General features: G+C 52.0%; 2 protein-coding genes and 1 non-coding gene across 3 annotated transcripts; all 3 read left to right on the top strand.

The window, feature by feature from the left end:
- Positions 1–5,811: 5,811 nt before the first annotated feature.
- On the top strand, positions 5,812–9,363 carry RPL18A (ribosomal protein L18a). Its single transcript, XM_006199067.4, has 5 exons — positions 5,812–5,906; positions 7,217–7,396; positions 8,015–8,144; positions 8,897–9,006; positions 9,218–9,363. Exons 1-5 carry the CDS (start codon positions 5,889–5,891, stop codon positions 9,308–9,310), a joined length of 531 nt encoding a protein of 176 aa, XP_006199129.1. The 5' UTR covers positions 5,812–5,888; the 3' UTR covers positions 9,311–9,363.
- On the top strand, positions 8,593–8,725 carry LOC116285127 (small nucleolar RNA SNORA68). Its single transcript, XR_004194809.2, has one exon. It is a non-coding gene; the product is annotated as a small nucleolar RNA SNORA68 (small nucleolar RNA).
- A 5,108-nt stretch (positions 9,364–14,471) lies between the features above and the next one.
- Positions 14,472–26,170, top strand: SLC5A5 (solute carrier family 5 member 5). Its single transcript, XM_006199066.4, has 15 exons — positions 14,472–15,638; positions 16,497–16,562; positions 16,902–16,953; positions 17,137–17,204; positions 18,038–18,192; positions 18,631–18,771; positions 18,854–18,983; positions 19,872–19,960; positions 20,682–20,794; positions 20,869–20,939; positions 21,327–21,413; positions 21,496–21,689; positions 23,588–23,712; positions 24,460–24,575; positions 25,704–26,170. Exons 1-15 carry the CDS (start codon positions 15,282–15,284, stop codon positions 25,866–25,868), a joined length of 1,929 nt encoding a protein of 642 aa, XP_006199128.1. The 5' UTR covers positions 14,472–15,281; the 3' UTR covers positions 25,869–26,170.
- Positions 26,171–26,231: the final 61 nt, after the last annotated feature.

Raw genomic sequence — 26,231 nt, 5'->3', positions numbered from 1 at the left:
TGAAACTGACCATTTAGAACAGACAGACATAGATTGAGGTGGTACCTTCCGCCTCTGCCCTGATCATCAAAGCCCTCAGGGAACCACCAAGAGACAGAAAAAAGCAGAAAAACACTAAGCACCGTGGACACATCACTTTTAATGAGATTGTCAATATTGCCTGACAGATGGGGCACTGATCTTTAGCAAGAGAACTCTCTGGAACCATTAAAGAGATCCTGACCAGTCTGTGGGCAGCCATGTTGATGGCCACCACCCTCATGACACCATAGATAACATCAACAGTGGTGTGGTGGGATGCCCAGCTAGTAAAGAACTACAGAGAAAAGTGATTTAATAAAGGGTTATTTGACAACCAAAAAAAAAGAGTGGAAATGACCCAGCCCTATGGAGGGGATCAGATGAAGCTGAAGAAATTACCCTGAAACTCAGCAAGACTCCTTCTAGCAAAAGAGCCTTCCAGGAATGATACCTATATCATGTTACTGATTTTTTAAAGCACTGTTTGTAACAGCATTCAGTTAGAAGCAAGCTCAATGTCCAGCCACAGGGGATTCATTGAATAAACAATGGCCATTGTCAGCATGGAATATTACACGGCTATGCAAAAGAATAGGGCATCCCAATGCTGACAGTGTGGGAAGACCTTCCAGATACTTTGTGAAGGAAAAAGCAAGGTGCAAATCTCTCTGGGCAGGAAGCTTCAGTCTGCAGAGAAAAAGAAGAGATAATGAGGATTTCCTCATATGGACAAAGATGCTCTTGGCAGGGAAACAGAAACAACTTGCTCCCATGGGGAAGGCAACTAGGGGGCCATGATGGGTGAAAGAGGAAGGTAGTTTATGTTGTTTACTTTTTGTGCCTGTTGAATTTTGTATCTGTTAATAGTGTTTAAAAGTGAAGTTCGAGGTGGAGTAGGGTATAGCTCAGTGGTAGAGTGCATACTTAGCATGCACGAGGTCCTGGATTCAATCCCCACTGCCTCCCTTAAAATATATATATATATATATATATATATATATATATATATATTAAACCTAATTTAAAAAATAAAATCAATTTTTAAAAAGTTAAGTTTGAGATTTGCAGATACTAACTACTATATATAAAATAAACAGCAAATTTCTTCTACATAGCACAGGGAACTATATTCAATATCTTGAAGTAACCTATAATGAAAAAAGAATATGAAAATGAGTATATGTATTATATATGTATGACTGGAGCATTATGTTGTTCACCAGAAATTAACACAACATTGTAAACTGACTCTAGTTCAGTAAAAAAGAAAAAAAAAAGATAAAAATTAACTACTTGCTCGAAAAAAGAAACATGTTTAGCTACGTAGGATGGGAGGGGAAATGGGATTTATCAGAGCTGCTGTTCAGAGCTTGACCATGAACCAGAACAATCATTGATAATGAGAACAGAAAACACATATCAGGTGCTCACAGGTACACCAGGTGCCCACCAAGGCTTCTTACACGCAGCGACTCAGTTAATCCTCAAAACAATCTTAGCGCGTGGACTGTGATCCCCATTCACAGAGCGGAAGAATTGAAGCTGGGGGAGGGTGAGTGACAGGAAGAAAGAGCCTCCCTCTTGCTTTGCTTCCCCTCCTCACAGTTCCCTAGGACTCCTCCCGCCAAACCTAGGCTGAAAAAAAACATGACGGTCTGGCCCCTAGGCGTGAGTGGGAGGAGATAGCTTCCTGGAGCCGAAGGAGACCGCCTGCTTCACTTTATTTTTCTCCCGAGCGCATGTCTCGCTCTGCCATGGCAACTGTTTTTCTTATTTATATCACTTTTGTCCATTTCTCCGATTGGTAGGTATGTCAGCTCCCTCAGGGTTGGAGTTTTTGGTTATCCTGCTGCCGGGAGTATTCCCAGTGTCTGGTTCACGGTAGACAATGAATGAATGAATGAATCTGGAGGAGGAACCTTAGGAGGGTTGAAAGCAGGAACAATTAGGAAGAGGGGAGGATGGGGGCAGGAGGCCAGGTCCTGGATGAGGTGGTACCTAGGGTACAGGGGAATGGGTGTCTTGGGGACGTTTGGGGGACCAAAAGGACAGGAGCAGGACTTCGACCAGCTGAGCCCTAGAAGGATGGAGGTGCCAGTAGCAGAGATGGGGAAGGAAGTGAGCAGAATAGGGGAGCTCCAATGATGACAGCCAAGATAGCCCAGGAAGGGTAGCATGGTGCCAGTGATTGAGGTGCGGCAGAGATGCGGGATTAACAAACTGGATCCCAGCGCCTATCTAACCAGGAAGTTGTCTGCACCTGATTGGTGATAAAACAGAGGCAGAGGGACGCCCAGCTTGAAACCCGGGTCCAGGACCAGCTTATCGGCTCAGATTCCTTTGTGGCCCGAGGTCGGGGCAGCCCGGAGGGGTGCACAGGGGAGCAAGAGGGTGGGTCAGGGGTGCCGCGGGGTCCACAGCAGCACTTGCCAGGCAGGGCCAAAACGTCAAAAAAATAAATAAATAAATGAGAGAGAGAAAGAAAACCTTTAAACAAACATTAGGCAGGACACGCACACGAACACACACACACACACACACACACACACACACACGTGTGCTTGTCCCTCCTCTCTAGCTACTGGGGTCACCCTGACCCAGGCTTTGGAGATAGAAGGGCCAGGCCTCAAGACCAGGGCTCTGTCTGCGAGAGAGGAGAAATTCCCCTTCTCTGGACCCCCTCCTGCCCTCGGAGGACTCGATTTGTGCCCCAGGCTCCAGGACCTCTTTCCACTGCTTGTTTCCTCCTCGCATCCTGGGGACACTGGATCCCTGAGCAGTGAGTTCATGCACAGAGGGAGAGGCGCAACCAGCAATGGCAGAACCTCTGCCACCGCAGTCCAAACAATTATACGCCATTTAAACCTCCCAACAATCCTGCAAGCTGGGGACTACTATTAGCCTCGTTTTACAGATGAGGAAACTGAGGCCCAGAGCCGTGATGCGCCAGGAAACCATCTCATCGATGGGATTTAAACCTAAATTCTGCCCCACTCCTTTGTCCCGGCTATTGGCTTCCGCCCGGCAGAGACTAACAGGGGCTCTGCCGCCACCTAGTGGACACTCACGGCAGCGCCATTCGGATGGAGTTGCCTCTTGCCCGGTAGTCAGCGCAGGGAGGAGGCCAGAGGCAGGGCTTGCAGGCGTGATGCCCTGACCGCCCTTCTTCCATCATGTTCCTCTCCCACCAAGTCTCCGGATTTTCCGCCAGGATGGCGGTGGACACTAACCAATCTCCTTCCGTGTGGGGTTCATGACTTCAGCACAGAAGGACCCCAGATTCCAACACACGTGAAAAATTAAAGACTGCAGATAAAGGTAATTCTGTAACTATCAAAAACAGCGTACATGCATATTTCTTCTCCTTTTGTCTCTTAACTGACTTTAAGAAGCAGTTGTATAAAAATATATATTAGGGGAGGGAATAGCTCAGTGGTAGAGTGGGTGCTTAACTTGCACATGGTCTTGGGTTCAATCTCCAGATCTCCACGTAAATAAATCAATCAAACCTAATTCCACCCCCCCCAAATTTTTTTCAAATTCAGGATTAAAAAAACACTAAAAATATATATTAATTTTATTTGGGGGCCTGTCACATGTAGAAATGTAATATATTTGACAATAATAGCATAAAGGAAACGAGAGGAACAAAGCTGTATTGGAATCAGGAAATGACAGCAGGTAGTGACTCTAATCAACAAAAACAAAGGAAGAGAACCAGAAATTCGAAAGGAGAAAATGACTATAACAAGTCTGTAAATATATACTTGCCCTCTTTTATTTTCTCAGATTCCTTAACAGGCATAGAATTGTATGGGGTAATAATTATAACAATGTATCATTTGTTTTGTAACATATGTATATGTACTATGTATAACAATAATAATAATAATAAGACAAAAGGGGAAGAGGAAATGAGCTATATAGCACTATTTCTATATCTCATTAAAACTAAGGCAGCATAAATCCCAGAAGATTCTAAGCTGAGATGTAAGCAGTAAGCTCTAGAGCAACCACTACAGAAATAACTCAAAAATACAGTGAAAAAAATCATTAAATGAATTAAAATGTTACATTAGGAAACAGTCACTTCAAGTAAGTCAGAAAGAGAAAGAAAAATACCATATGATATCGCTCATATTTGGAATCTAAAAAAAGGGAAAAGGCACTAATGGACTCATCTACAAAACAGAAACGACTCACAGACATAGTAAACAATCTTATGGTAGGGGGAAGGGGGTGGGAAGGGGTAAACTGAGAGTTCAAGATTTGCAAATATTAACTACATAGAAAGTAGATAAAAAACAAATTTATTCTGTATAGCACAGGGAACTATATTCAATATCTTGTAATAATCTATAATTAAAAATAATATGAAAACGAATATATGTATGTATATGTATGACTGAAAAGTTATGCTGTACACCAGAAATTGACATATTGTAAACTGATTATATACTTCAATTAAAAAGTTGAAAAGAAAAACAAACTAGGGGAAGATATGAACGAACCTTAAAAACGTTATGCTAAGTGAAAGAAGCCAATCACAAAAGATCTCATTTTGTATGATTCCAATTATGTAAAATGTCTAGAATTGGGAAATCCATAGAGGCAGGAAGTAGATTCTTAGTTGCCTAGGGCTGGAGAAGGCAGAGTTTTGAATGGCAAGTGACTGTAAAGGGTAAGGGGTTTCTGTGGGAGATAATGGAAATGTTCTAAAGCTTATGGTAATGTTGCACAACTGTGCATATTATATAATATATATATGTGTGTGTGTATGTATATATGTGTGTATATATATATATGAATGTGTCTGTGAATGTAAAAAACACTGTAGTAAAAACCATTGAATTTAAATGGATGAATTGTATGGTATGTGAAGTCTATCAATTAAGCTGTTATTAATTTAGTTTGAAAAAGAAAGATTCTAATTGGGCTCAGTTGTCACCTCCTCCAAGAGCCCTCCCTCCTAAAATAAACCCTCCAATTTATCCCCTTTCCTCTTCGTTTTTCTTCACAGCCTGACATAGTGAGTTCTTTCCTTTTCCACCCTCGGTCTCCCCTCCAGGAGAGCCTCTTTTTGACCGAGCAAATTGCTGAGCCCGAAGGCCCTCAAAGGTGGGGCTGCACCTAGATCAGTTCTAGCACCACCCTCCCTGCCCCGGTCAGACGCTGCGCCAGGATCTGTCCTGGAAGCAAGCAGGAGTTTGAATCTGCTACTTTGAAACACAAACCAGACCTCCTCCCAATAATCACAATAATAACTAGCATTCCATTGTTTAATGAATGTTAATGCTCGTTAATTGTTGACTGTTCTGTGCCTGACGTTTCACACGGGTTATTTTATCTGATTATTGCAACATTTCTAGGAGAAAAACACTAGTATTTCCATTTTACAGATGAGAATTCTCAGGTCCGTGGCTCGAGAGCTCCGGGGTGAAAAGAGACCCGGAGTGGGAGGAAGTCCCGCGATGTCCCCATAAACATCGCGATTACCCAAGGTCTGGTTCTATATACAGAAGCATCACGGGGATGAGGAACACTCGCGGAACTTCCCACCGAGACTTCTTGGGCAGCTCCCGGCTTGCCGCGCGTGCTGACGCTCCCTTACGTTCGCGGTGTAATAGACAGGTCTAGCCGCGCTGCTTCTTGGGAGTTGTAGTCTCGCCGCGAAGAGAGGCGGGGCTGTGAGAGGTTGGCGGATCCGAAGCCAATGAAGAAGCAGTTCTTATTGAGCGCGAGGCCGAGGAGCCAATAGACTGGCGTCCTCGAAGGGGAGGGACTTCCGTCAACGAAGTCAAGGTGAGCGGCTGCGCGAGGGCGGCTACTTCCTTTTCGTGGGTGGCGGCGAGTGCGGATAGAGCGCTATGAAGGCTTCGGGCACGGTAAGGCGAGCGCGGTGGGCCAGGGAGTCAGGGAACGGGACGCAGGCCGAATCGGGGGCCGCGGGAGGAGGCATGGGACACGTTGGGAGTGCGCGCTCCTGGCTAGACCCCGCGCGCCGCCTCCCCAGTTGCCGCCAATATGGCGGCCACTGCGGGAGCCGCGTGGGGAGGCCGGTGCATGGCCCGGGTGGCCTCGGGGACGGCGGGGATCGGGAAGGCTGAGTCTCCTTTCCAAGGGAAGGGACAAGGTGCTCGGCGTTGAAACACGCGCTCAGGGACCTCATTGAGCTTCCGAGCCTCAGTTTCTCCATTGACAAAGTGGACGTGGTTGGGGGGATGGGGGGGCAAGCAGTAGTACTTTGGTTCTCGCGTGGCTGTGAGAAGTAGAAGAGAAGTTTAAGTCCGAGCTGACATGGGGAGTGTGAGCCTTTTCGCTGTGGCAAGTGCTAGGCAAAATTAGAGGGCATTATGAAAGAGCAGGCCCTGGGGTGAAGCAGTACGGTTGGATCATTTTCAGTTTTCCAGCGCGTTTCCACACTTGAAAAGTGTCCGACTACATCGGTCCCTTCCCGAGTGGGTAGTCCGTGAGGCCGATAAGTCAAATGAGTTGGAAGTAGGAAGCTAGATTGTGATGTTTGGGACCGTTTTCTTTCGGTATTAGAATGATGACGAGTCATTTGTGGAAGTGGCTCCTTTCTCTAATATCACAGGATTTAGATTTGGCAAACATCTGCCGCTTTGCATCTGTGTTAACAGGGAGCTTCTATTTGGGAGTCCAAACCCTTGAACTGCTGCTGGGAAAACTGAGGCAGCTGCGAGTCACGACAGCAGTGCAGGGAGCCCAAGACTGGGGAGGGAACTGGACTTTTGTCCTGGTTCTGCCAGGAGTTGGCTATGAGATCCCAGGCTGCTCACTATCTCTGAGATCCTGGATGAAAGAGGATTTTAGCAAGATGTGAGCTGCAGAGATGTTGTGGGGGAAGGAGGCAGCTTGGCTGTTAAGTGCTGGCCAGTATAAAGGGAGAGGAAGGGAAGGGAATTTGACAACTGCACCCAGTTTTCCTGAGCCAGGGCAAAGAGCACACAGGCACCTTGGTTAATCGTCCCTTCCCTTACTCTCTTTAATGGGGAAGGTTTGGACAGTGGTGTGCCCCACAGTCACCGAGATTTCACATGGAGACCCTGGGGTCCGGGGGATGTTCCCTTTTCATCCCCGATCCAGTTGTCAACAAGCTTGAGAAAGGGAGTGGGGTGAGTCTCCATGGTTGGCTCTGGGTGCTGGTCCCACCTCACCCCTATTTCTGTTGCAGCTGCGAGAGTACAAGGTGGTGGGGCGCTGCCTGCCCACCCCCAAATGCCGCACACCGCCTCTCTATCGCATGCGAATCTTTGCGCCTAATCACGTTGTTGCCAAGTCCCGTTTCTGGTACTTTGTGTCTCAGCTGAAAAAAATGAAGAAGTCTTCCGGGGAGATTGTCTACTGTGGACAGGTATGGGGTGTCAGGCTGAGTGGGGCTTGGAGTGGATTTACACCTTCCCATGGGGCATCAGTCACCCCACAGAGTTACCAGACTTTACAACCCCTGGTCCTGTTCCCGTCTGGTGGTCAGGCCCTAGGTCAGGATGGAATGGGTGCCTCAGTGCCCTTTCCCTACGGAGAAAGCCCAAGGCCCAGGGAAGGTGCGCTGGGACACCTTGGCTGAGACTATCACCTTCCCTGGGCCTCATCTATAAAGTGAGGAGAGGTGCTGTCACCTGGGCACATTTGCTGTGATGGGTGCTGGACTCTGCACCGTCAGGCTCCAGTGGGTGGCAGCTGGTTTTCAGCCCAGGTGATCCCAGGAGAGGTGGGTTAGGGAGGAATTTGGAGCTGTGTTGGTCCAGGCCTGGACTGCTCTGTACCCCCTGCAGTTGCCATGGGAATTTCCCTTGGACAGCAGATTCCCTTCAGACGCCTGAAGGTGCAGGGACTGAGAATCAGGCATAAGAGAGGCCGGGGAGGAGGGGTTGGCAGTTCTGGGCTGTTCTTTGAGGCAGAGGTTCAGGGATGACAGGGGCCAAATTGAAGCCCCTTGCTGCTCTCACCTCACCCAGTCGTTTCTTGGCAGGTGTTCGAGAAATCTCCCCTGCGGGTGAAGAACTTCGGCATCTGGCTGCGCTATGACTCCCGCAGCGGTACCCACAACATGTATCGGGAGTACCGGGACCTGACCACAGCAGGCGCTGTCACTCAATGCTGTAAGCCACCAGGGCTCCACAGCCCGGTCCCTCCTTTAGACTCACATGGCAGGGCCCTGTGGCTCAGTCTGACTGCTTCCCTGCCAGACTGAGGCAGGACAGATGCAAGAGGCTTCTGGGGCACAAGTGGGAGTCCCAGGGACGGTGACCTGGGATACAGGGGAGGTGTTTGCTTAGTGGGCGGGCAGAGTGGGAAAGGGTGCTCTAAGCACACCTTTTTCTGGAACTGGGCAGCAAGTGGACTTGGGGGATTGGAGGGAGGGACCTTGAGTCATCCTCAAACGGGTTCACCCACCACCTCTGTATCTAGAACCCTCCTCTTGAGGTCCACCCCTTGTATAGAATGCAGCTCCCACCCAGAACCTAGTCCAGCCCGTATCCAGTGTTGGGACCTGGCATTAGTGACCCCCGGTGCTCCCAGGGAGGGTCACCTGCTGGGACAAGAACCCAAGCACCTAAACCCAAGAACTGCTGTTTCTCGTGGCAGCGGTTTAAACAGAGGTGCTAACAGCAAGTGGATCTCGTCGCCTTTGGGGGGCTGCAACCGTGCCCCTCAAAGTGAATTTGGAGGTTCTACATCGCTGGTAGCCAGTGCCTGCTGGGACCATATGCTGTGGCCACCCAGTCCCCAAGTCACTGCTGCCACCTTATCCCCTCTCCCGGCACCCACCTCCAGCACTTGATTGGAGAAGGTTTGGGAAGTGCCGCATCTCAGGAGTACCCATTCACCTGCCCCCTCCCATTCCCTGCAGACCGAGACATGGGCGCCCGGCACCGCGCCAGGGCCCACTCCATCCAAATCATGAAGGTGGAGGAGATCGCAGCCAGCAAGTGCCGCCGACCAGCGGTCAAGCAGTTCCACGTGAGTGCCTTGGGGGCCCTGCTGGGTGGGCTGGGCTGAGGGGGCTTCCCTGGAACACCAAGCTGGCCTGGCTGCTCCCCCAGCCTTAGAAGTTGCTGGAAGGTACCTGGTTTGACGCAAGAGCCCAGTGGGGGGTGGCCACACCTCAGTGGTCCCTGGAAGACCATGTTGAGAGCCTTCAGCCCCCCTCACCTGCCTCTCCTCATCACAGGACTCCAAGATCAAGTTCCCGCTGCCCCACCGGGTCCTGCGTCGCCAGCACAAGCCACGCTTCACCACCAAGAGGCCCAACACCTTCTTTTAGGTGCAGGGCCTTCCTGTCCCCCTTCTGCCCAAATAAACTCTTTGGGGAAACCAGGTGCTCAGACACACTTATTTTCTTTGCACGCCCTGCAGAACTCTAAAGGACGCAGCCAAGCTGTGAGTTCTCTGCTCTGGGAGGGGCCCTCTTTAAGTGGAGCCCGAACACCGGATTCTCCAGAAGGGGAGCCCTAGGAATAGCGAATGCCCTCCCCGGCCTCCTCCCCCAGCTCTCTGGCTCATTCACTGCCATCAGGCACCCCTCTACTATGAGCTCCAGGGTGTGCTGTAGGCACAGGTTTGGCCCCCAGATCTGTCTCACCTGCCTTGTTAGACACTGTCCCCATCTCCCTGCATTTCTGCAGTGGTGAGATGACAGCTGGATTCTGAAGGGAATTGGGTTGATTCATTCCTTCTGGGGTCTGCGCCTACCCCCAGCCTACAACCCTGGTCAGGATCCTCAGAGCAGACGCGCGCGGGCACCCAAGAGGGCCATGGGCCTGCTCTGCTGCACTTGTTTGCCCTTCACCAACTGGGGGCCCTTGAATGAATGACGCTGTCCTAATCCTGCCCAAGGAGGCAAAGGTCTCACAGTGGGCATCTGTCTCCAGCAAACTGCTTGAGGCCTGGGGAATTCCAGGCATGAAGTTAATCCCACCCTGCGGGTAGTAACCACCCAGAAGGCTGAGGCTCAGATGGCTGGAGTGTGTCCTTGGTGTTTCACTTTGGGCAGCCCTAGCCCTTTGGACCTTGGTGTCTTATTCAGAAGATCAAGGTATCAATCATTTACCGTTAACAAGCCTTGGGGAGTCACCACTGTGCAGGCAGTGGAGACAAGGTCAGTGAGGACCTGCCTTGTTTTCCAAAGAGCCATGGGTTAGGAAGAAGCTGAAACACAAAAGGGTAGTGTAGGGGAGCAGCCTGACCTGGAGGGTCCTGAGCAAGGGCACAGCCTCCCCTCCCCAGCCTGTGGGGCTAGTTGGCATGATGAGCCCAGGCGATTTCCAGAAAACCAGCTCACTCCAGACCCCATCTGTTGGAGAGATGCCCATATACCTGGGGCAGGGCTCACATGCAGCTAGCTGTTCTCACAGGAAAGACCGTGGGTTCTTTCTGACTGCTTTGTCCGCTGTTCCAATATCCTTGGCTCTTCCCACCTCCTGGCCTTTGCACTTGCTGAGGGCTCTGCCTAGATTGGTCTCCACAGATCGCTGTACTGGCCTCACTGAGGTTTGTAAACCACACGTCTGCTCATGTTTATTGGTTGGATTTCTGTCCCCAACCTGTCAGGACCACATGTGACACTGTCTCCAGGAAGAGTTCAGTGTGGGGGGTACCCAGAAAAGGGTAATGGGTAGCCCTCTTCCTGTATCTGCACCACATTGGATAATGACAGTAGAGTCCTGGGCCTGGCATTGCTGGGTCAAGTTTTTGATGTTAACTGCCAAGATGCCTTCCATGGATGTATTGAATCACTCAACACCGTTTAAGAAGGGGTCGTATTTTTCTCCAGCCTTAACACCATGAGTTAAGTTAGCAAGCTCGTGACTGAAAAAAACCCTGGGACTTGATTTTGCTTTGCCTTCTGTGGAAGAGGCATTTGGCCCTGATACAAAGTTTTTCACATGAAAAGTAAAATGAACGTGAACCGTGTCTACTGGGGTGCTGGGTTTGTTTTTTGTTACAGCTCATGTATGTGGGGCAGAAAGCCTGAAAAAATACTTCCCCACATATGTTGCAAATACTTTTTCTCAGGATACTTTTTGATGTTTAAGTATATTTTCAGGAGCCAGGCCAAATTTTTCTTGATGTTTGCCTAGTCAATTTAATCTTGTGATTTCTGGCAGAAACTCCTAGTTGCCCCCAAATAATCACCTCCTTCCTCAGTAATAGGGATCTCCGTATCTAGATGGCACCCAGAAAAGTTTCTCAGCCCCTCTTTCAGTTAGGTATGACCATGTGATATTAGCAGTAGGTGACATGTGCTATTTCTAGGAACTACCATTTGGGCTAGAATATAGGCATGATAGCTGGCACTTCAGCAGCTGTCTTTGGCCATGAACTTATACCCAAGAGCAAAAAGGTGGGAGGAGCTTGAATGCCTGACCCTGTGTCTGCATGAATAGAACTTGAGAAGTAAACACCAGTCATTTCTAGGCTACGATCTAAAACTGTCACTCATCGCCTGGAGGTGGGCCTTGATGCCTGTGCTGGGGCAAGTCTCTGCCCTCTCAGCCTTACTTTCTTCCTGTGTAGGGTGGGGTTGGTGATCCCCTAGGTCTGGGGGCAGGGGTGGGGAAGGCTTCAGATGAGCTAGAGGTCAAGAGGCCAGGAGTCTTGCGAGAGAATGCACTGCCTGGAAAGTGGAAGGCCAGGGCTCCACAAAGGCTCCCCATGCACCCCCATCTCCACCTTGAAGCCACCAAGACTTCATCCTTGTTACAGCCTGAGAACCAGCTGGAATGGCTTTGTCCCAACCAGCTGGGGGACAGGGTCAATCTTGTTACTGAGGAGACTAAACCAAGTAATGAGTGAGCCCCCGGCTCACTAACATAAGCCTATTCAGCCGGCCACCCTTCCATCTACTCATAACTATCCACAGACACCCACCTGGTAATTCCTTATAAACCTTGCTTAGAGCAGCCATTGGGACGCTGGCTGGAGGTGAGAATCATTTAACTGAGCCCTCTATCTCTGGCAGGAGTGGAGGTGCCAGGACCAACCAGAGCAAGGGCCTGGAGCTAGGAGGAAATGGGCCCTTCCCTTTGGGGCCTGTGTGACGGGATCAGCCAGTTGGATCACAGAGTCCCCACTGGTCAGCTGGGGCCCAGAGAGCAACAGGCCCTTCCCTGGGCTCACAGCCAGCCCAAGGATGATGAGGGCAGGAATCTGGAACCTGCGAAGCCCGGTAGACCCCGCCCACCTCCTCAGGTACAGAGGCGCTCCCAGGTCCTGTCCCTGGGCTTATCCAGGTGCCACATGTCAGGGCCCGGGCATGGCTGGGAGCCCGGGGGGAGAGCTGCCCCTCCCTGACCCATGCTGCACCTTACTCTTGAATCAGGACCATGGGAGCAAGGGCAAGTACTAAGGCAAGGCAAGTTGAGTGGGGGCCCCAGAGACCCATACTAGATCCTGAAACCCAGAGAAACTCAGAATCATGGGATCAGAATCTCCAGATTTGGAACCAGGGAATCTCAGTGACAGCCACCCATAGTAAAAGTGGTTTGCTTTTACTGAATGCAGGATTAGATGTTCAAGGACAGTTACCCAGCAGATCATGCTGGAGCTAGAGTAGCTCACAACCTCTCATCTCTGACCCCTCCAGGGTGATGTGGGGATGCTGGGGATGCCCAGGCAACAGATACCCACCCAGTACCCTGACATTTCTGCCCCTTCTTAGACTTCTTAGACATTTCTGCCCCTGCTGGGCCTTCAGGGATCACCCTGCTCCTCTTCCCCCATCAGTGGAGGGTCCTGGGGTCCTGCCTGCCTTCCTCCCATTCCATAATTGGAATCATACAGTCAAGGAAGGTGGGACTGCTTCTTCCTCCCTGTTCCCCACCACCTTCCACCTCCACCTCTCAAGGCTCCCAACTCGACCTCCTCTCACGTCCAGGAAGTCCAGAACATGTTCTAAATCCATGCATTTCTCATTGGGTTCCTCATTTGCTCCGAACTCTCCAATCCCCCCTTCTCACCCCCACAACGCCCTCAGAATAAAATCCAGACCCCTCATCGAGGCTTAAGGTCCTTTATGACCCTCTCTGTCCTGCTCCTTCCCACCGCATGGCCTTCCCCTCCATCTCTCGCCAAGCCTGTCTCATTCTCTGCTTGCTGATCCCTTCCCTGAGGCCCCACATAAGGTGACCCACTCCGGACCATCTCCTGTCATCCATCAGCTTCTGAAATGGATATTCATCTGCTGGCTTTGTCAGAGCCTTGAGCCCTTGTGCAGGGTGGGTCCATCTGGATCCTGCTGTGTTCCTAGTGCCGGGTGCAGGCGCCTGCACACAGTAGGTGCTTAATGAACGGGACTCAGCCCAAATGTCAGTCTGCAGCCTGGACCCTCCTTCCACCAATGAAGAAGAAATGAGCTGGCAGGGGACGGATCCCCCTACCACCCCTGCTGGAGGAGACAGCCGGCTACGCCTGTACTCACATCAATTTGCATGTATTTGCATATTTGCTAAGGTTTGCGGGGAAAACTCCCGGATTTCCCCTTTTTCACAAAGATTTTCCAGAAGGATGCAGCAAGGAGGTGGAAGGAGGAAGAACTCGGTGTCCTCCCCACCCTCCTGACGCTGGCGTTGGGTGCATGCCAGCAGGCAATAGGTGCCCATGTGGAGCTGTGGTATCGCAGCCCCAAGGAAGAGCGGACCTGCCCTGGACCCGTGCACAGAGAGGGAGAGAGAAAAGACAGTCCCGGGCGACACAGGAGGAAGCCTGGAGCCTGGCAGATGCTGGACCCAGCTTGGATGGCACGTGTAGGCAAAAGGCGGCCACTAGGGGGCGGCAGAAGCTGGGGAGGGTTCCGGTACCCTAGCATTCAACCCAGTGGATTCTTAGATTCTTCCCGCTTGCGGAGGAGGGAACCCAGATTTATTTATTGGTGGGGGGAGGCAATCAGGTTTATTGAGGAGGTACTGGGGATTGAATCCAGGACCTCATGCATGCTGAGCATGCATCCTACCATTTGAGCTATACCCTCCCCATTGAGGGAACCGAGCCTTTGAAGGTCGAGTTAGGACTCAAACCCAGAGGTCAGAGCCTCCAGAGGCCGAAGTCCCTGCGGGTCCAGCAGCAAAGGGCCCCAAGATGAAAGTGGCTGGGTTTCTTGATGACATGACCCCAAACAAGAGACTTCCCCTTCCCATGTGCCTCAGTCTCTCATTTGTGGGATAGGGACATTGCAGTCTCTCCACTTATTCGGGTTTATGGCCACTGACAGCCCCTCCCCCATGATTTCCATGATACACTTAATACCTGGCTTTGGGTAGACCCTAAATGCATGTTTGGTAATGGAACCAACGAATGAATGAATGAAGAAATGAGTGAACTCTGTGCCAGGCTCCTGTTACGCAGAGTCAGTTTATTTCTCTGAAGCAAGGGCTATTTTATCCCCATTTACAGATGAGGAAACTGAGGCCCAGAGAGAAGCAGTCTTCCTCAAATTTGTATGCCCTCAGAACCCCATTGCCTCCCATTCAGCTTAACCTGAGGGCGGGTTTTGGTGATGCCCTCCCCTTGGGCTTTAGAGAAAGGTAGTGGGTCAAGGTGCCTGTTGGAGGAGGGGCTCAAGTGGAGCAAATTTGTCTTATGAGACCGTGCAACCTTGAAAGTAAACCCCAGTCCTGTATGTCAGTGAGCTCCCGGTAACTCAAGACACAAACAGTGGGGATTTGAATGCTGAGGCAAGGGGAGCATTTGGGATCCTCCCCCCAATCCCCAACAGTCACCAACGTGTCCTGTCCCAGTCTCTGTGACCCAGTCCAGGGCGGAAAGGGTGCGGGTCCTGCCCGCCCCCAAGTCTAGGGGCGGAGTTTCGCTGACCCCGGAGCCCGATAAATCCTCAGCCCGCCGCCGTCAGCTGTCCCTTTTAGCCCCACCAAGACCTCCAGCAGTCAGCGCTGACAATATCACCCAGGAAGAGGACCAGACGGCTGGGTGGTGGATACTCGGCCGCCCTGAGCAGCCGGACCGAGTGGGAGGCCAGGTGGACGGACAGACAGACGGCGGAAACAGACGTGAAAACGAAGAGGACGGCAGGGAGGCAGACGACCCCAGAGAGGATCAACAGAGTCCTTGCCCAGCCCACCGGGGACCAAAAGGGACCCGAGTGAGGTCTCGCTGAGGAGGCTGAGCATCCTCCCACCTCCGTGCAGTCCTGCCTTCTCGGCCGCTGCCAACTTCGCTCACCGGGGCTCGCGGGTGGCTGGAAGGGTCGAGGACTTGCCTGGTCCCTGCACCTGCACCTCATGGCCGGCGTCGAGGCAGGAGTGCGGGCCACGTTCGGAGCCTGGGACTATGGAGTCTTCGCCCTCATGCTGCTGGTGTCCACCGGCATCGGGCTGTGGGTCGGGCTAGCGCGAGGCGGGCAGCGCAGCGCCGAGGAGTTCTTCACCGGGGGCCGGCGCCTGGCGGCCCTGCCCGTCGGCCTCTCATTGGCCGCCAGCTTCATGTCGGCAGTACAGGTGCTGGGAGTGCCAGCCGAGGCCTATCGCTACGGCCTCAAGTTCCTCTGGATGTGCCTGGGACAGCTGCTTAACTCTCTGCTCACTGCTCTGTTCTTCCTGCCGGTCTTCTACCGCCTGGGCCTCACCAGCACCTACCAGGTACCGGGCAGAGGCCAGGAGGCAGGATCTGGCTGGTTGGGAATGCAGGGAGGCGGCGCGGGAGGCCCTGGGGCTTTGAACTGCTGTGCAACCGCCGCAGGTCGGCTCCTTGGTGCTTTAATGGAGAGCCCCCAGGCAGAGAGGTGGGGAGGGTTCTGGGAAGAAGCCCCAGGCAGTGGGGCCAGGGGAAGGAAGGAGGAAGAGGAGCCCGCGTCCAGGCTCTCTTCTGTGGAAGCTCTCTCAGGGCGGAGCCACGGGCGCGCTCACGTGTGGACACCTGCCCCCAACAAGCCTGGGCTTGCGTACACCCGAGTGTTCGCCGGGCGGCGGGCCCCGAATTCTAAATCCGACATCCCAGCTTCCTCCTACCTGCAGCGAAGGGCTGACTCTTGGCTCAGGCTTCCCAAATGCCAAAGCGTGCTAATTACTGGACTTACCCCGCAGGGCAGTGGGCAAAGTGATTAAAATCGTGGCCAGTGTACAGTAGGCGGCCAATTACAGTTGGCCACAGGCACTTGTCTGTATCATGCGCAAGTAGATTCAGAGCGGTGGCAGCCCGGGGGATGATCAGACACGAGTGCGGGGGGCGGGGAGCGAATGTGTGCAAACTTGGTGGCTCAGTCCTCCGGGGCACACGCCATGTGCACAGGTGCGGAGATGGCGCGTATGCACAAGTGTGTGCAAATAGGTGGAAGTGTGAGCGTTTGGCAGGATCCCCCGCGGGCAAGAGTGCAGAGAGCACAGCTGGCCTCTCGAGGAAGGGCAGAAGCCAAGAGGGCGGGTGAAGGACCCCAGAGGCCTCGGGCCCCTGGGTAGGGCCTGTCTAAGTAACCACCAGCCCTCGGCTCCTTCTCGCAGTACCTGGAGCTGCGCTTCAGCCGCGCTGTGCGGCTCTGCGGGACCCTGCAGTATCTGGTGGCTACAGTGAGTGGTCTCGGCCCTGTCCTCGCCTGCAGGGTCCAGCTCAGGTCCCTTCTTGGTCGATCCCGCCCACAGCCCTCCCTCTTCGCTCGCGACCCTGCCCCGTGCGTCCCTCCTGACCCTGCAAGGCCCTGCCTAGGCCCCGCCCATAATTATTCTCGCCCGCCTCTTGGAGGCCCCATCTACAAGTTTGGCCCGCAGGCCTCTCCCATTCACCCGCCCCGACCCTACAAGACCCAGCCCCCACCAATCTCCTCCCTCCATCTCCTAATTCCCTCTTCGCCCAGGTGCCCTTCCCCCCACCCCAGCCCTGACTCACCTGCCCCTACCCTTTACCTGCAGACCCTGTACACCGGCATCGTGATCTACGCTCCCGCTCTCATCCTGAACCAAGGTTTGACTGAGGGGAGGGTGACCGAAAGAGGCAAAGCCTTAGAGACTGAACTAGGGGAGGGGAGAGGAGTGGCCCTAGGAGAGACTTGGGAGGGAAGGATCCTCCTGGAAAAAGGAGGGCCCAAGACTGCGGAGGCCAAGTTTACACCCTGCCCATCGGCTTAACGGGGGTCTCCTTACACAGTGACCGGGCTGGACATCTGGGCGTCGCTCCTGTCCACCGGAGCCATCTGCACCTTCTACACTACTGTGGTGAATGTCCCTTTACCCCCACCCAATGGGGGGCTCCCTGCCCACTGAGTGGGAGAGACCCTTGGCAGGCCCATCCACTCCCTACCTTCCCTTCCTTCCAAGGAATCCTGTTTCCCAGCTGGGCCTGTTTCCTCATCTAGTATGAAAGGTGATTTGAAAGGCTTATTGCTGAGAGTCTAAGTATAAGCTAGCTTCAGGCATGGCTGGATCCAGGAGCTACAACAGCATCCTCTGGGTCCCTCTCCCATCTCTAGGGGTCCCACAGCTCCAGGTTTCCATCCCCTCTGGCTTTCTTCCAGCAGAAAGTGAGTTCCTACTTCAGGATGGGCAGGCTAAAGTCCCAGAAGGGCTTTGACTGACTGGTATTCTGTGCAGGATGAGCCCTCCACAGAAGTCTGAGGGGCTAGGATGTTCTGATTGGCTATTCCTGGAGCTGGGAGTAGGGTTAACCTCACATGAATGACCTGGGAGTGGGGAAGGGGCTTCTCCACAGGAAAATCCAGGAGCTGCCAAGGGAAAGCAAAGACATGAAGGCTGGATGGGTAAAAACAGCAGCAAATAATAACAATAGCAGTAATAATTATAATAGTGTCAGCCATAACTCACTGAATACTTGTATGTGCCAGATGCTGTTCCAGATATATTTCTTGTGTTAATTGGTTTAGTTCTCACAATGATACCCTGAGGAAGGTACTGTTATTAATCCCATTTTACAGATGAGGAAACAGGCAGAGGGGCATTGGTCCTGGCCACTACTCGAGGCCAGACCAGGTCAACACCAGCCAAGCCCCCTATCTGACATCCTATCTCCTGTTCTCTGTCACATCTTGCAGGGTGGCATGAAGGCTGTGATCTGGACTGACGTGTTTCAGGTCTTAGTGATGCTGACTGGTTTCTGGGTCATCCTGGTCCGTGGGACTATGCTCATGGGTGGGCCTGAGCACGTGCTTGAGCTTGCCAAGAACCATTCCCGGATCAACCTGATGGAGTGAGTGAACATGTAGAGGGGGATACTGTGAAACGATGGAGCCGACATCTCTCTGACCTGAGAGAAGCCAGCCAATGACTTCTGCTCCAGGAAGCCCTCCCAGACTCCCCACAGACAGAGCCCTGACTTTCTCTCTCTGTACTCCCCTAGCCCCCATCCCTCCAGCTGGCCCAGACTACTGCAGCACCCCACCCCCTAGCCCAGAAAGCTCTCTGAGGTCTCAGGTGGGCACAAAAAATATTTTTGAATGCATATATGGATTGCTCAATAAACAAATAAATGACTCTTTAATCTGGCAAACCCCTATTTACACTTCAGAACCCACCCCAAATGGTCCCTTTAAGGTCCATAATGTCCAGAATGGCCACTGGGGGCACTTTGGGAAGGTAAAGTCAGTATGGCATACCCACATGGCTAATGTGCCCTGTCCTCATCCAGCTTTGACCTGGACCCAAGGAGCCGCTACACATTCTGGACTTTTGTTGTGGGTGGCACATTGGTGTGGCTCTCAATGTATGGCGTGAACCAAGCACAGGTGCAGCGCTATGTAGCCTGTCGCACAGAGAAGCAGGCCAAGCTGTGAGTATTTAGGAGGATCAGGGTGGGCGCCTCTGGGATGTGCTACCCTCCTCCCCACCCTGAGGCCAACTCTCCCCTGCAGGGCCCTGCTCGTCAACCAACTGGGCCTGTTCCTGATTGTGTTCAGCGCTGCTGCCTGTGGTATCGTCATGTTCACACTCTATATTGACTGTGACCCTCTCCTTGCAGGGCGTATCTCCGCCCCAGATCAGGTGAGTCTGGTCCAGGCCCCTAGGCCACTCCTATCTACCCACCCCTATGCTGAACCTCTGTGTGGATGAGTCTCGGGGGGGGGGGTTAGGCTGGAAGAGCATTCCTAGCAGAGAGACAGCCTGTGCAAAGGTCCAGAGGCAGGAAAGAGCTTGGCTCAGAGAAGGATCTGGGAGGAATGGGGAAGATGAGGCTGGAAGGTGATGGGAAGCCATGGGAGCAGGGGAAGTTCATTTCAGATCTGGAGTCAGAGACTCCCTGAGGGATATCTAGGAAGAGCTGGGACCATGATCCAGCATAAAACAATGACATGAACAATAATGACCAGCTCTCATGTCCCAAGTGCCTACTCTGTGCCTCATGCTGTTTCCTTCATGAGCAGTTAGTTTCCCACCAAATTCTTCAACATGGGAAGAGGCCAAGACTGACATGGCCCTCAATTTACAGATGAAGACACTGAGGCTGGAGGTTGGGGTAAAGCAATTGCCTGGGGTCCGCAGCCAAGTCAGGGGCAGCACCAGGGCCAGGACCCATGCCTGTGTCACACACTGGCTGGAACTCTAATAATGGGGTTCAGAGTTGGCCAAGGCTGCAAGACCATCCCATCTGATCTTCTTCTGGGGTCAGATCCCTGCCTGCCTGACTTCAAGCAAGGACTGCAGCTCTTTGGCCTCGCTGTCTTCATCAGGAAAGTGAAGATGTCACAGGACCCTGCCTCACTCAGATCTCAGGGCTCTTGGCATGGGTCCACAAAGTCAATCAGCAAACATTCAGTGCCCACTGTGAGCCTGGTCTGGACTGGGTGCCAGGGACATGCAGTGTGAGTCTAGACAGAAGCCCCTGCCCTTGGGGTCCTGCTGTCCTGGAGTTTGACCTCCGATTCCCCCCAGTACATGCCCCTGCTGGTGCTGGATATCTTCAAGGACCTGCCTGGAGTCCCTGGGCTCTTTCTGGCCTGTGCCTACAGCGGCACCCTCAGGTGAGTGGCCCTGTTTGCTCACCTGGCCACATCTGAGACCCTGGGGCCTCCTTGTCCCTAACAGCCACCCCACTGTGGGATGGAATGTCCTGGGGGTGTCCACCATTTACTGCTCAGTCCTCAGTGGGTGGGCTTTGGCAGCGGGCACACCCTGGGCATAAGGACCCCAGTGCTGGGGAGCTTCACCTTCTTATTGCCCAACAGGGCCACACCTGACTCCTTTCCCATCCTTCTTTCTGTCCTTCCTCCCCCAAACAAATGTTTCTTGAGCATCTGTGTGACAGGTACTGCTGTTTTAAATCCTGGAGCACAACCATGAGCAAGTGGTCCCCAACTCCTGCTCTCAGGGGCCTCCCATTCAGCTGGTTTCGAATCTTCCGTGACTTCTGGCCACATCCCTGCTCCTGATGTGACCAGAGTCCCATGCAGCTGTTCTCCCCATTATTGCTCTGTAATGAGAACTTATGTCATTCATGTCCTTGGTCATGGGTGTCCTTGTTCCCATGGTAGTGTCTCAGGTCTGTGGGCGGAATGGGAGGGTGGACATCTCCACTATTGAGGGATTCTGTCACCTGTGCCTCTGCTCTTGGGCTGGGTGGGGTCCTGGCAAGTCAGATGGTGTGGGCAGCTGAGGGCCTCACCCAGCGGGTGGGCCCCAAAGGGGGTGTGGCCCATCCCTTGATGTGGCCTGAGAACACCCCTCCCCCATTTGTGCCTCCAGCACCGCATCCACCAGCATCAATGCCATGGCTGCTGTCACTGTGGAAGACCTCATCAAACCTCGGCTGCCAAATCTGTCCCCCCGGAGACTCGTAATCATCTCCAAGGGGCTCTGTGAGTAGGTAGGACCAGGGTGGGGGACCAGGGCTGCCTCTCCATGCTGACCGTGCCATCCCCATCCGCTACAGCGCTCATCTATGGCTCTGCCTGTCTCACCGTGGCAGCTCTGTCCTCCCTGCTGGGGGGCGGCGTCCTCCAGGTGAGCCCCCTTCCCGTACCCCACCCCAATCTCCCTGAGAGGTGGGGCATCGTACGTGTCGAACTGAGGCTTAGAGAGGGTTTTACGGGTCGGTGGCAGAACTGAGTTCTGACTGATGCCACCACCTGGCTGGAAACTGGAGAGCTGGGAGGTGCGGGTGGTGGCCTGGGGGCAAGAAGGGCCTCCTCCTGGCTTAGAGGTGGGACCAGATTTGTCAGGAAAGAGGATCATCTTTGGGAGAATGACAAGGACAAGGAATCCCCTCCCCTTTAGGGAAATGGAGGTACCGAGGGGTGGAATTCCTCAGGTCTTGCTTTCCCAGCGGGTAAACGGGCCAGAAAAGTAGGACGGCTCTGTCCTCAGACCCACCCTCACCCATTCTCCCAGGGCTCCTTCACCGTCATGGGAGTCATCAGCGGTCCCCTCCTCGGAGCCTTCATGCTGGGAATGTTCTTCCCCTCCTGCAATACGCCGGTGAGTCGGGGTGGGCGAGGCGGGGGGCTGGGAATTCGCCCGGTTCAGCCTCGCGCTCCGCTGACTCTGGGTCCGCCCGCAGGGCGTCCTGTCCGGGCTGGCGGTGGGCTTGGCGCTGTCGCTGTGGGTGGCCGTGGGCGCCACTCTGTACCCGCCGAGCGCGCAGTCCATGGGAGTCCTGCCGTCATCGGCCGCTGGCTGTGCTGTGCTGTCAGCCAATGCCTCTGGCTTCCTGGACCCACTTCTTGCTGCCAACGCCTCCAGCAGGGCTTCCAGGTGAGCTGGCAGGTCTGAGGGGGAGGCGTGGCCAGAGCAGGTGTGGACTGGGAGGGACCCTTGAACAGAGTCCCAATTGAGAAGTAGGAGCGAAGCTTGGGAAAAGGTGAGGGAAGGGCATTCCCAGCGTAGGGAAGGTAATGTGCAAAGGCTCTGAGACCAGTGTTTCTCGTTTAGCGCATCCCAACTATGGTGAGGTTGGGGTGGATTTAATGGGAGGAGAAAAGATAGGAGATGAGGTCCAGCCAGAGGAATCAGATTCTTTTCTTTTAAAATTGAGATGGCGTGGGGGTGGAGGGAGTATAGCTCAGTAGTAGAATGATGCCTAGTGCCTAGCATGCAGGAGGTCCTGGGTTCAATCCCCTAGTACCTCTGTTAAAGATAAATAAACCTAATTCCTCCCACCCCCACAAAAAAGAAAAAAAAAAGAAATTGCAATGTAGTGTGCAGAACATAAAATTAGCCTTTTAAAAGTGGCTTTTCGTATATTCACCAGGTTATGCAACCATCACCACTAACTCAAAGAAATCTTCATTACCTCAAAACAAAAACAAAAACAAAAACAAAAACAAAAAACCCTGTACTCTTTAGCAGTCACTTCCCATTTCCACCTCCCTCTAGCCCCTGGCAACCACTAACCCACTTCCGGTTACTATGAATTTGCCTATTCTGGACATTTCATATAAATGAAATTGTACAATATATGGCCTGTCGTGTCAGGGTCCCTTCACTCAGCATGGTGTTTTTAAGGTCCATCCACATTGTAGCGTGTGTCAGTGCTTCATTCCTTGTTATAGCTGAGTGATATTCCACTGTATGCTGGACCAAGTCTTGTTTACCCTTCATCAGCTGATAAACATTTGGGTTGTTTCCACTTTTTGGCAATTGCGAATAGTGCTGCTATGAACATTTGTGTATGAGTGTTGGCGTGGACATTTGTTTTTATTTCTCTTGGTATATACCCAGGAGTGAAATTGCTGAATCATATGGTAATTCTATGTTTAACTTTTTGGGGAACCACCAGACTGTTTTCCACAGTGGCTGCATAATTTTACATTTCCACCAGCCATCTATGAGGTTCCAATTTCTCCACATCCTCACCAATACTTGTGCTTTCCCCTTTTTTAAAATCTAGCCATCCTATTGGGTATGAAGTGATATCCCATTGTGGTTTTTCTTTCTTTCTTTCTTTCTTTCTTTTTCTTGGACATTGTGGTTTTGATTTGCATTTGCCTAAGGACTAGTGATGTTGATCATGTTTTCATGTGCTTGTTGGTCATATTTATATCTTCTTTGGAGAAATGTCTACGCAAATCCCTTGCTCATTTTTAAATTGGGCCACTTGTCTTTTTATTGTTGAGTTGTAATTTACATACTCTTTACTTCTTCATATATTCGTCATACAAGATCCTTATCAGATGTACGATTTGCAAATATTTTCTCCCATTCTGTGGGTTGTCTTTTCTTTCTGTTGATAGTGTTCTTTGATACACAAGCTTTCGATTTTGATGAAGTCCAGTTTATCTATGTTTTCTTTGATTGCTTGTGCTTTTGCTGTCATATCTAAGAAATGGTTGCCAGATTCAAGGTCATAAAGATTCACAGCTATGGTTTCTTCTTAGAGGTTAATTTGGTTTGTTTCTGAGGGCAATAGGGATACATGGAGGTTGATGAGCAGGAGTAGGAGGTGATCTGAGTTACGTTTTAGTAACGCTCCCTCTGCTTGTGTGTAGGGGATGCCTGAGGGTGTTGGTAGAATAGCAAGAGGGAAGAATTGGCTACAGTGCATGTCTGGGTGAGCGATAATGGACAACTGAGCTGGGCCATGGGAGGAGACAGAAAGAAACGAATGTATTGGGAGTAGATTTTGGACTCATGCTCATCTCTCCCACCCCTAGCCTTGAAATGGATCCTGATCAATCCACCTTAGCTGACAGCTTCTATGCCATTTCCTACCTCTATTACGGTGCCCTGGGCACACTGAGCACCCTGTTAGGTGGAGCCCTCATCAGCTGCCTGACAGGTAAGGAGGGGGTGTGGCCTCCTTAGAGGCCACCCTGTCCATCCCTCTGCCTCTAGGACCCACTAGGCAGGGAGGGGAGGAAGGACCCTTCTGTCAGCCAAGTGGCCGCTGTGTGCTGGATGCATTTGCACCCTTTTTGCTGTGTCGCCTTCAAGACAGCCCTGCACCTCACAGGACTTGTCCTATTTTGCAAAGGCAGAAACTGAGGCATCCCTTATTCACCTCTCTAGTCCCTCTCCCTGTCCCCAAAAATTAAGTCCTTGCTAGAGGATGTGAGGTTGGGCCAGAAGACGCTGTCCCTGGTGCTGAAATATCTTCTCATCAGGGCCGTGGCAACTCTGCACCCCTCCAGGAATTCTGAATCCCGTGGAGAAGTGAAAAGAGAACAAGAGAAATAGTGATAACAGTACCTGTTCTCACTTCCTGAGACTCAGACTTTACATTCACCAGGCTTTTATTGAGTCCTTCTCTGTGTTGGGCACTGTCCTAGATGCTGGGGTTGGAGCAGTGAACAGAACCACATGCTGAACCCTCCTGTTTATCCACTGTTGTTGTATTCCAATCCTTCACTGTATAGATGAGGAAACTGAAGCCCACAGAGGGGCAGAGACTTGCCAGTGTCCCCACTGGGTCACTATTGGATCTGAGATTGGAACCCACCAGAGCTCTCCCTTCTCCTCCAGAGGGTCTGGTCTCCAGTTCCCACCACCCCTTACTAAATGACCCCATTTCCTCTCTGCCTCTCAGGCCCCACCAAGCGCAGTGCCTTGGGTCCCGGTCTGCTTTGGTGGGACCTCATGCGGCAGACAGCATCGGTGGCCCCCAAGGAAGAAGTGGCTACCCTGGATGACAGTTTGATGAAGGTCAGTCTCAGGGCTGGGCTCCCAGAGCAGGGGGAGGGGCAGTGAAGTGGCTTCAGGTGCTCTGGTGTGGCCATAACTCAGGGAACTGACATGGTGAGTCACCATTTTTGTCTTTCTCAACCTCTCATTACCTGCAGTGGAAAGTGTCTGTTGGGAGCTAGCACATCTTCAACACTTTCTTTTATCCCCTTTAACAAAGACTGAGCAGACTTTCATACTATTCATTTTCATTGTATCTGTTTTTACAACTACTTCCAATCTATGGCAAGTGAAACTGGTCTGCCTTTTGGTTATTGATTTTAAAAAGTCTCTCCTGAAAATAAAATTACTTCATGCAAAAGTGAGTCAATGTAGAGACAGTCTTACAAAAGAAACACGACAGGGGGTAGAACAACGCTGGCCAAAGCCATGTGGTTGCAATGTGAATGCCCTGAGATTGGGAAACACTGTCCCTGGGAAGCCGGATGGAGGCCTGCCCCTGCTTTGGATTCCTTGTTTCATTCCCTTATTTATTAAGCACTTGCTGTGTACCTAGCCCTGGTCTGGTCTGGGGTCCAAGCCCACTGTCTAGCAGGAGCAGAAGAAAGGTAAACTGAGAAAGGAGTAGCATCTCAGCAGGTGGTGAGTATTAGGAAGAAAATAAAATAGGATACTATACTGTGATGGAGGTGGCCCCTTGGAAGAAGTGACATTAATAGAGCCTGGAATGAGAAAGAGCCAGCCATTCTTGGTGGAGGGCACAGCAGGTGCAAAGGCTCTGAGTCCAGAACAAGCTCAATAGGGGGAGGGCTAGGGAGGGAGGTATTTTAAAGCTTCCTCCAGTTGCTGTGGGGAAATATTTATTTTCTTAAAGCAGAACAGGCAGAGTCAGAGAGAGGAGGCAGGCTGGCATCCATGGAAGTATTGATGCTGGACTATAGGTAACATGGGCATAGGAGACAAAAAGTGGGATGGAGGTTTTGGAGTCAGAGGGGACAGAACTGGCCTATGCACTGGACAAGGGGATATTGTGCAACTCTGCCCAGGTTCTGTCCTCCCAGACCCTCTATCCCTATCTGGAGGACATCTGAGCTGACACAGAGCAGAAATGGGTTCCCTGATAGGGTCATTCTCCTCTCTTCCCTCCAGGGTGCTGAGGCACTGCCCCCCAGAGGCAAGAGCCCTCCTAACTTCCTGCCCAATGCTGAGGACCATCTGCCCTTCCTGGGGCAGAAGGAGGTGAATGGAGCCAGCTCCAGGACCCCTGACAGTGAACATGACAAAGGTTGTGACCTGCGGGAGACGGACCTCTAAGCCAATCAGGGACTAAATGCCTGGGATGGAACCTCAGGGAGGCAATCCCAGGCCATGGGCCAATGGCCGTAGGCTCCAATTGGCTGGACCACATCATATGCAAATAAGCTTGGGACTACATGCCCTTGCCCTATGGGAAGTGGTGAAGCCCTGCTTGCAGATTATTTTATCTTGCCTCCTGCTTCCAGGCAGCCCCTAGTCTTAGATGCTGCACTCCTGCCTGCTCCCCCAAAATGAGGCCAAATTTTTCTCTACCTATAAAAAAAAGATGTTGGAGTCTTCTTTGAACAACACAAGAAACCCCCAGGCCCAACACTGGGGTCTGAGAAAGACCCCAGCTCTGAACGTTGGCAATGATTTTTG

Source organism: Vicugna pacos, chromosome 22 (assembly GCF_048564905.1).
Source record: "Vicugna pacos chromosome 22, VicPac4, whole genome shotgun sequence".
NCBI lineage: Eukaryota > Metazoa > Chordata > Mammalia > Artiodactyla > Camelidae > Vicugna > Vicugna pacos.
The sequence above is the reverse complement of the archived record's forward strand: the minus strand, read 5'-3'. Positions and strand labels throughout refer to the sequence as shown.